Source organism: Monoraphidium neglectum (assembly GCF_000611645.1).
Source record: "Monoraphidium neglectum strain SAG 48.87 unplaced genomic scaffold scaffold02379, whole genome shotgun sequence".
In the NCBI taxonomy this organism is placed as follows: Eukaryota; Viridiplantae; Chlorophyta; class Chlorophyceae; order Sphaeropleales; family Selenastraceae; genus Monoraphidium; species Monoraphidium neglectum.
In genome coordinates, this window is record NW_014011249.1 from 48 (window position 1) to 9,405 (window position 9,358).

General features: G+C 64.4%; 5 protein-coding genes across 5 annotated transcripts; 3 read left to right on the forward strand and 2 right to left on the reverse strand.

Moving 5' to 3' along the window:
• Positions 1-458: 458 nt before the first annotated feature.
• Positions 459-1,723, forward strand: MNEG_10589 (potassium channel, NKT2-like protein; the record flags this gene model as incomplete). Its single annotated transcript, XM_014040935.1, has 4 exons — positions 459-468; positions 767-915; positions 1,148-1,236; positions 1,507-1,723. 4 exons carry the CDS (start codon positions 459-461, stop codon positions 1,721-1,723), a joined length of 465 nt encoding a protein of 154 aa, XP_013896389.1.
• Positions 1,724-1,984: 261 nt separating this feature from the next.
• On the reverse strand, positions 1,985-2,430 carry MNEG_10590 (hypothetical protein; the record flags this gene model as incomplete). Its single annotated transcript, XM_014040936.1, has 2 exons — positions 1,985-2,293; positions 2,422-2,430. The coding sequence occupies 2 exons, from the start codon at positions 2,428-2,430 to the stop codon at positions 1,985-1,987; spliced, it is 318 nt and encodes a 105-aa protein (XP_013896390.1).
• A 526-nt stretch (positions 2,431-2,956) lies between these two features.
• Positions 2,957-3,754, forward strand: MNEG_10591 (hypothetical protein; the record flags this gene model as incomplete). Its single annotated transcript, XM_014040937.1, has 1 exon — positions 2,957-3,754. One exon carries the CDS (start codon positions 2,957-2,959, stop codon positions 3,752-3,754), a length of 798 nt encoding a protein of 265 aa, XP_013896391.1.
• Positions 3,755-5,145: 1,391 nt separating this feature from the next.
• On the reverse strand, positions 5,146-6,655 carry MNEG_10592 (prefoldin beta subunit; the record flags this gene model as incomplete). Its single annotated transcript, XM_014040938.1, has 5 exons — positions 5,146-5,193; positions 5,735-5,854; positions 5,977-6,162; positions 6,418-6,488; positions 6,595-6,655. 5 exons carry the CDS (start codon positions 6,653-6,655, stop codon positions 5,146-5,148), a joined length of 486 nt encoding a protein of 161 aa, XP_013896392.1.
• Positions 6,656-7,706: 1,051 nt separating this feature from the next.
• On the forward strand, positions 7,707-8,775 carry MNEG_10593 (hypothetical protein; the record flags this gene model as incomplete). Its single annotated transcript, XM_014040939.1, has 3 exons — positions 7,707-7,958; positions 8,127-8,258; positions 8,413-8,775. 3 exons carry the CDS (start codon positions 7,707-7,709, stop codon positions 8,773-8,775), a joined length of 747 nt encoding a protein of 248 aa, XP_013896393.1.
• Between the last annotated feature and the right edge of the window lie 583 nt (positions 8,776-9,358).

The window sequence follows — 9,358 nt, forward strand, 5'->3', positions numbered from 1 at the left end:
CCCCTCCCATCTACCCCTCCACTCTTCCAGCCACCCACCCCTCCCCTCCCCCCCTCCATACCCCCTGCAGGTCCCTGACCACGGTCCGCGTGCTGGTCATCAGCCGTAGCGCCTACGCCTCCATAGAGCGCTCCTTCCCCATCGCCAGCCACATTGTGCTGGAAAACCTGAGGCACCACACAGAGCAGGCCGTGGTCCGGGAGTTCCCAGGTGCGTCCCGGATCGCTGGTTTTGGGTTTCAGAAGATCGGGGAGGGGTCGCTTCTGGCAGCAGCGCCGTGCTTCTGCCGGCAGCTCCACCGTGCTACTTCCTGCCGCACGCTCAATGCATCACTATCATCACTGCCTTTTTTGTGCAGAAGCAGACACGCGTTGCCAGCTTGTGTTGCGTATGATGTTCAGGTTGTGCTTGTTTACAATGCACCAATCTGCACATTTACTTGAGAGGATGCGCAACCAATGAGCGTGCGTGGGCACGCTGACGGCCCAACTTGCTTGCAGCATCCCACCCACTATGTCCCTCTGGCTGTGCCACTCCCAATCTACCGCCCTGCTGTGCCCTTTGCACTGTAATGCCTCGCTACCTCCCTCCTAGTGCCAGAATCTCACACACTGTGTTTTGCTCCTCCCCCCACAAAAACATTGTCTCCTTCCCACTGGGTCCCGTGGAACCTCTGCCCCCTGCAATTAGTCCCTCCTCCCTCTGGCCATCCCATGGTGTCCTTCCCACCATCTTCATTTCCCTCCCTGTCCCCCCGCACCCCCAGGCTTCTCCGGGACGTCTGACTTTGCTGACCTCCTGGCCAAGAGCCCCGGCAGCCTGCTCTACTCCTGGGCCTCGCCGGAGCTGGTGGAGCTGATGACTAAACGCGGGGCCAGCGGGCCGGGCGCGGCCAGCGGCCTCAGCATGCGCCAGGTGCGCAAGGGGTCACGCCTGCATTATTTCGCCTCGGATCCACCAAGTGGGTGTGTGTCTGTTCGCGGGTTGTGGCAACGCGCTGCCCGTCGTGGAGCATCCAGTCCTATTCATCACCATTCTGCCTCCAAAGCCCCGCGGATTGCTGCACCGCAACTTTGGACGCGCCACCTCGCGCCCCAACTCACCCCAACGGCCCGCTGCGTCGCCGCACCGCCACTGTGTTGCGCAGGAGCTTGTGATCTCCAACCTCGTGCGCGTCAACACGGTGATCTCTCAGAGCATCAGCAAGCAAGACGAGGACCGCACAACAGAGTTCCTGTGAGGGGGTTTTAAAACTAGAGGGGGGCGCCAACTGGGCAACTAGAGCAGTGCGTGCCCTCCTTTCCTGCAGCGCCTTGTGGCCTTGGCTGCTTGCCTTGCTGACGCTGTAAATGACTGCGTCATCCATGCGCCATCCAACAAAATGACAGCCTCATCGCAGCAAGCAAGATGAGATGGGTTGGGAGCACAGGCCATGCACCCTCATCAACGCCTGCCTTGTCCTCTCACACCTGCAATGTGATGTACCCACCCCCGACCGCCCATCAGCTACGCGGCCGCACGGGGCGACACACGCCAGATGCGGCTGATGATGCAGCAGGGCTTCAACCCCGACTCTGTGGACTACGACGGCCGCACCGCCCTCATGCTGGCCTGCGCGCGGGGGCACCCTGATGTTGTGGCCCTGCTGCTGCAGGCCGGTGAGCCGCGCGCCACTGACAGGGCCTGGTTTTTGTCTGCTGCTGCCTTGAGCTTTTTGTCGTAGCCTTGCAATCGCGTCTGACTGCATCGCGGTTCTTTTCTTCGGTCGGGGTTGATCTTGGCGCCTGGGCAAAAGCCATGCAGGCCAGTGAACATATGCAGGGCGGCCAGCGCGGGCGTGCCCCTCTGCCTTGCCTCCTAAGGCCCACAGCACTCCCATCGTGACCACTCCCATCAGAAGTCACAAGGCCCCTTCGCACCCCCTTACTCCTTGCTGCGCCGCGCTTGCGACAATTGCGCCCGATGCAGGCGCCAACCCACACCTTCACGACAACCTGGGGCGCACCGCGCTGCTGGAGGCCGCGTTCGCCGGCCACGACGGCCTCATATCCGCCCTCGTGCGCGTCGGGGCGAGCGTGGGCGGCAACGCCGGGGACATGAGCGAGGTGGAGGTGGCGGCGCTCCTGTGCAGGTGCGGGCCGCGCCACGTTGTGAGTGGTGGCAGCGCCTGCTGCTGCTGCTGCTGCTGCTGCTGCTGCTGCTGCTGCTGCTCCTGCTGCTGCTGCTGCTGCTGCTGCTGCTGCTGCTGCTGCTGCTGCTGCTGCTGCTGCTGCTGCTGCTGCTGCTGCTGCTGCTGCACCAGAGGGCGCAACGGGGTACTCGCCTTGAAGAGCAAGGCTTCTGTTGGCTGTGACGTGCAGGTTCAGAATTGCATGATTTTCTCGCCTTGTCTCAGCAAGTGTGCATCAACGCAGCCTCTACCTGCACCATCTCAGCCACGAGTTCATGCCCGTGCCGCCCAATCACCCTCGGCTTTTGCCCAATCCCCCCTCCTCAACAGCTGCGTATTTGAGTCAAACCTCCCGCTGCTGCGCCGCTTGATCGAGGCGGGCGCGGACGCCAACAGCGCCGACTACGACGGCCGAACGCCCCTGCACATTGCAGCAGCTGAGGGCAACAGCGTGATCGTCAAGGTGGGCGGGGGGCACAGACAGCCTGAAGCGGCGCGCGGCTCCGCCGCTCTAAGCCGAGTCCCTGTGTCGCCCGCTCGTTGCCCGACATTGGAGCTTGCAGTCTCTGCGAATCCTTGCAGCTGGGGCGTCCGCTTCTCTCCACATTGCCCACATCAGCGGTGGCCCCCTCCTGCTACGTACCAGATGTCATCTAAGGAATGCAAGCACACATGCACGCAAGCACATGTCCATGCACCCCCCGACACACACACACACACATGCTCATGTGTGCACACACATCCTCCCAACAGGTCCTGGTGCAGGAGGGTGGTGCCAAGCTGGACATGAAGGACCGCTGGGGCCACACCGCTGCTGACGAGGCGCGCCGCGTGGGGGACATGCCCGTCTTTGAATACCTGGAGGCACGAGCGCAAGAGCAGCCCGCGCGCGACGCCGCGGCAGCTGCGGAGGTTGAGGAAGCGGCGGCTGCCGCGGCGGCGGCCGCTGCGGCCGGCGTGACGGCTTGGCCGGGCGGGCGGGCGTCTGGCAGCAGCGGCGGCGACATTGAGAGCAGCAATGGCAACGGCAACGGCAGCCGCAACAGCGACGGCGGCAGCAACAGCATTGGGAATGGAAAGAGCAACTCGAAGTACGGCGGCAGCGGCAGCAATGGTAGCAGCGGCGGCGGCAGTGGCGGCAAGAACCGGTTTGTCGATGTGGTGGCTGCGGTGCAAAAAGCGATGGCCAGTGGCGATTCGACCAGCTCTCTATATGACGACATCGAGGTTGCAGAGAGCGCTGCGCCGCAGGCAGCGGCCGACGGCAACGGCAGCGGCGGCGCCGCTGCGGCCGCGGCTGCCGCGGGCGCGAGCGGCAACGGGCGCGGCCTCGGCAGGCGGCCTGGCATCGGCTCGACGGGCCGGCAGCACACGCAGTACGAGCCGGTACATCGGGCAGTGGCGGTTGGGCATGCCTGGTCGGTCGTGCTGCCGCCCTCTGCTCGCGCCACGGCCGCCAACGCGTCGCGGCCGAGCAGCGCGGGCGGCGGCGGCAACGGCAAAGCGGCGGGCGCGGGCCCAAGCGGGGCCGGTGGTGGCGGCGGCCAAGGGGGCGGGCCCCGCGCTGGAGGGGGCAAGGGATAATCCTCCCGCTGTGGGCGCGGTGCCGCACGCCGCTGTTGAACCTGCCGGCACGTAGGCCGCCAATGTGTTCGCTGCTTGCCTCTTTGCCAACGTTGGGCGGGGCCGTTGCGCCCTCTGTTGCATTTCGTTGCCGAAGGCCGCCTGTTGCTGGCCTCGCGAATCAGGATGACAACCCCTTCTGACAATCCAAGATGCTCCAACAGCTGAAGAAGCAGGAATGGCCGAGGTGCGCCCAGGCATGGGCTGCCGCCAAGAAGCGGGTGTGCCAAGGGCAGCGCCGCCCCGCCGATGCGCGTTACAAGATGGGCGCGGCATGTTGATGTTCTGGGCCGCTCGTATGCGTGCCGGCTGCTGCAGCCGCCGTGCAGGCATGCCTGCACAGGCCGCCTGTGCAGGCGGAGCCAGCGCATGGTTTGTGAGCCGGACAACACATGGCGGTGCCTTGCAAGCTGCTCACTGACAGAGTTGGCGGCGCAGCTGCGTCGCATAATCGCCACTCGCATGTATGTGGGCGTGTATATGTGCAAGTGCGCAAGTGCGTGTGCGCGTGTGTGCACGTGTGTGTGTGTGTGTGTGTGTGCGTGTGTGTGTGTGTGTGTGTGTGTGTTGCCAGGCCACTCTGGCATGTGCATCCTGCATCTTGTCAGGCAAACACTTCCGCTAATGCCCACACGCCTTCTATTGGTTGAGGATTTTTGCTGTCGCTTGTCCCGAAGCATCCCATATATACGCTTACAGCAGGGTTTGTTTGAGTCACGCGCATGGTCCCCCCCATACAATGCTTGTCCCCTCGCACACACTGTTTGTCCATAATCATACATCCGCATCTCCATGGCGGGGTCTGTTGTGTCAGAACGGGCGCCGACAACGCGCCGACCGTGCACGTGCCGAGTCGCTCGCAAGCCGGCAAGCGGCTGCGACAGGCGCCTGGCGCGCAGCTCCTTGATGGATCAGCCGTGGCTTACACGGAGAAATGGTGCGCCAACCCTCCGCTGCATAGAGGCAGTGCCTGCGCTGCATTGCCAGGCCTGCCTGGTTGCCCTCTCGTGCAACACGGGACTGCATCAACACATCAGAGTGATGTGCACGCCACAATTCCATACGCAAGGGCGCGCACGCTGTTTGTTATGTCGCTTGTACTCGTGTGGTACTGTCTTGCTCAGACGGGCGACCGCTCGAAACCGTCCACCCTCGTTCGTGGCTGTTCGTGGCAACACTGCAGTGTAATATATGCACAGCGTCAACATGGTGACGGCGCCGCACTTTCAACACGTGCTTTGGGTGCAGGTCCATAAAGGGGGGTTGATGCCTTAAGTTACAACGACGGCTCTCACAGACCAGCGCTTCCTCGCGGTCCGCCACGACTATTGATTGCCGGTCCGCGCCCCGTGTCAGCTGCCGCCAGCCGCCCCCGCCACGCGTTTTTGGAGCTTCATGATCTGCGGGGCGTGCGGGCAGAAAAGGCAGAGAGAGGTTGGGCAAGCACACGCGCCACACAGCTTGGCGGCCCGCCTGCACCTCCCTGGGGCGCGGGCCCTCGGGTGAGCGGCTGCCTGCTGTTGTAAGAGAGGTTCGCAGCAGTGCCCCGCAGCCGGTGGCCCGTTCCAATGGTCGCCCACCCCGGCTGCGTCTCTCTCACTAACACCAGATGCGTGCTGGCAGTGCCTAGCAAACTGCCGGGCCCCAACCCTGAGTCGCGGACCCTGTTGATGTGCTACGCCCAGCAACCCCAGCCCCAACCAGCGTCCAATCAAACCCCGCACTCATCCCGAACCCCTTCCAGGCTTAGCACGAGCCCTCTGGCCTCCCCTTCTGCTTCATTCCCCCCCCCCCGACACGCCAAGCGTGACAGCCTCTTCCTCCCCAAGCTCGCAGCAAACACAGCGCCAATCAGCGCTCCCCAGAGACAGCGCCCTGCCAGCAGCGACGGAGGCCGCGTGCAGGATCCATGCACCTCAGGCCCCCTGAAGAAAGCCGCACCTCCTGCTGCCGCGCCGACCCCTTGTCCTGCAGCGACTTGATCTGCGCGTCGACGCGCGCCATCTCGCCCCTGATGTACTCCAGCCGCTTGTTCACGTTGGCGCGCGCCTCGGTGAGGTCCTGGTGGGGGTTAGTAAGGTGTGGGTGACACAGGGGTGCGCAACGGGTGATCATCAAGCAAACAGAAGTTGCGACGGCGGCATTCAAGCCACTGCAAAATGTGGTGGTCTTTGAGCAGCCACTGCGTTGACGTTCAAGGCTGTGGCTTGGACGGCAGCGTGGCAGGCTGCTGCTCGCCCGGGCGCTGCGTTGTCTGGGAGAGGCGCGCTGCATTGAGAGGGGTCGCGGCGTATGGGCCGCGCCTGCTTGATGAGGGCCGGCCCTATGAGCTTGAAAACATTTGAGTCCTCATCCAGCCGCCCCAGCTCCTGAGATTGTGTGCGAGGGTTCGCAGGGTTGAGGGCATGGGGAATAGGGTGGAGCAGGGGAAATTCGATCAGAGCCCCTGATGGCCCCAAGCGGCAGGCAGGCAGCTGAGACGTGCAGCTACCCTTCGCCACTGCTCTGTGACTGCTTTCAATGTTGCATGAGCCTTGCTGGTCACCCTGCCACCAGGGCTTGCAGGGTCTGGTGTTGACTGGATGCAAGCGCAGTCCAAGGGGGGTCCACCACCAAAACCGCACCTCGATCACCATTTCGTTCTCATTGCTTTGGGACAGCAGCTGCGCCTTGGCCTGCATGGTCTTCTGCATATCTGCATGCTCAAGGACGGCGCACACCGCATGAGAGGCCTGCGGTGCATGCTAACGGGAAGACGCGCCAGTGCGCAGCGGCCTGCCGTCAGCAACCGTGCTGCGCACCTCTCTGCACCTCCCGAAACGCCTCCACTTCCCGCTCCAGCTGTCGCTGCAGCTCTGTCATTCCTTTGATGCTGATCTGGGCGTCTGAAATGGCACCCTGGGCGGCTGACTTGTTACAGATCAGCTAGATCGTGAGCGCGAAAATTTTACAATGCTTGTGCTTTCGATAGGAGTAAGATTGCAAAGCGATTCTACCAACTTGCACATAACAAATCCTTGCCTACACCAAGCGGCATGGACCCGACTCACCCGACGATCTCCTCCCTGGCCACGTACGCAAGTCAGCTGTGCTGTATGATACATCACAGCCGGCAGGGGTACCATATAGTTATTCACGCGGGAGTATTCTGTCTTTTGTTCAGTTGCAACATCAGGACAGTCTGCAATCGACACACGAGCTGTGCCCTGCACGGGACATTGGCCAGTGTCACACGTGGGCCTACGAAAAATGGATTTGAACGCTAGTGATCAAGGCGGGACCCTGGCGGCCATGCCCGCCGACCTCCGGGTATGCTGCAATCAATGAACGCGTTGGCTTGCATTGCTGCTGATGCGCACGCGTCTGGCGCATCCCCTGCCCGCAACAAGATCCAAAGCACGCCATTCCTGCCCAATTGCAGCTGAGAATGAGCAAGAAAATTGCACAGCTCACCAAGGTGTGCAACATACCCAGTCAAACCTTGGTCAACACGCAACACCTTGTGTCACTCCCGCACCCCGCCGCTGCGGCGCACCCTGCACCAGCACCAGTTGAGCAGCCGCCCCCCTACACTGATCACCAGGTGATATACCACCTCAACAACCGCAATGAGGACTACGAGTTCGAGCTGCAGGAGCTGGCAGAGCGCTGCGAGTCAGAGGCGGCGGCAGCAAGGACGGACGCCGCAGCCAAGTTGGCGCTGGCGCGGCAGCAGCTGCAGGAGGCAACGGAGGAGGCCAAGGCAAGAGGATGCATGCTTGCTTCAAAGAGATGAAACAGCATTCTTGGAAGGCAGCAGTCGCGTTGTTGGGCCCACACCCACGTGGCCTAGGTACACATCTCGTCAAGCTTAGGCACCCTCAGGTGTGCGAGCCGGCCCTGGACTGCTTTTTTGCTCATATATGCACTCAGCATGCTGGCCTTGTGCGGCGCACTGCAGGCGCGTGATGCTCGGCACCGCGAAGAGCTCGCAGCAGCCGCCGCGCAGCGCGAAGCCGCGCGGCGGCAGGCGTTTGAGCGCGAGGGCGCGCTGCGAGGCGAGGCCGCGCGCGCGGGCGGCGAGGCGGCGCGCGAGCGCGCGCGGGCGGAAGCGCTGGAGCAGCAGCTAGCAGAAGGCCGGGCGGAGGCCGAGCGTGGCGCACGTGAGGCGGCCGCGCAAGCAGAGGTAAGCAGCGCGTTGCGCGGTGTGTCAACTGTAAGGTGTGATTGCACGCAGCGCCCCGGCTGGGAGTTTCGCAGCCTGCTCCTTTCCTTTTGGTTCAAATATCACATCTAAACGCAGACCTGCGGCGCTTGACAATTGATGAGTAATCTGGCAACGTTACCCCGTCAGGTGCTGCAAAGAGCCCTGCTGCTGGCGCAGTCCGAGGCGGCAGCCACGGCGGCCGAGGCGGGGCAGCAGCGTGCCGAGGAGCTTTCGGCGTGGCAGACGGCGGAGGCATCCCTCAAGGCCCAGCTGCAGCTGGTGGGTGGAGGCATGTTGCCTGCGCTCTGCCGCTCCAGCACAGCTGAGCACCCCAGTGCGTGGCTGGGTTTGCATGCTCGTGGTGATGTGAAGTGGACGAGATTGCACTCGGCCGGCTGCAGCGTCAAGCATATGCCCCTGTCACATATGGCAGGCGGAGGCCACTGCCGCTGCGCTCCAGTCCGAGAAGAGCGATGCGCTGCAGCAGCTGGCTGCCGACACCGCCGCCTTTGCAGCAGAGCGCGACGCCCTGCGCGCCGCGGCGGCCGCCGACGCGCGCGCGGCGGAGGCGGCGGCGGCGCGGCAGGCGGCGGAGTTGGAGGGCCTGAGGAGGGAAGCTGCGGTGGAGCAGGAGGGCAGAGTCGCGGGGGCGGCGCACGCGGCGGCGGCCGAGGCGCGCGCACGGGAGCTGGAGGGGCGGCTCAATGCGGAGCGGGCGGCACGCGAGGCGGTAGAGGACGGGCTGCGGCGGGCGACGGCGGGGCTGGAGGCGAGCGGCAGTGACTTGCAGACGTGAGCGATGCATTGCAGGCGCGCGCATGCGCATGCTGTGCTATGTTAGGGTTTGGAAACACACGCCTGCCGGAAGCGCGTCGCAGCCAGCGTGGCACGGCGCGTGCTTGTGCGTGCTCGTGCAAAGGAGCCCAGGCATTCACATTGATTATTGCACCGAATCCTACCTGAAACAGGGCATCACTCGAGCTCCAGCGGCTGCGCGCCGCCGCCACCGCCGAGGCCGCATCGCTCCGCGCCCAGTCCGCGGACTACAAGGCACGCGCCGCTGACCTGGAAGCACAGCTTGTGTCCGCGCGCGCCGCGGCGGCTGTGCAGGGGGAGGAGCGGCGGCGGCTGGAGCAGCGGCTGGGCAGCCTGACCGCTGAGCTGGCGCAGGCGATGGAGGAGCTGGGGGAAGCTAGGGATGAGGCTGAGCGGCGGGCTGCTGCCGCGGCCGCAGAGGCAGAGCGGGCGGCGGCGGCGCTGGCCGGCGCGTCCGCGCGGGCGCGGCAGCTTGAGGGGGCGCTAGCGGCGGCCGAGGCCGACGGCCGCAGCGGGGCGGCCGACGCGGCGGCGCGTGCTGCGGCGGGCGCGCGGGCCGAGGC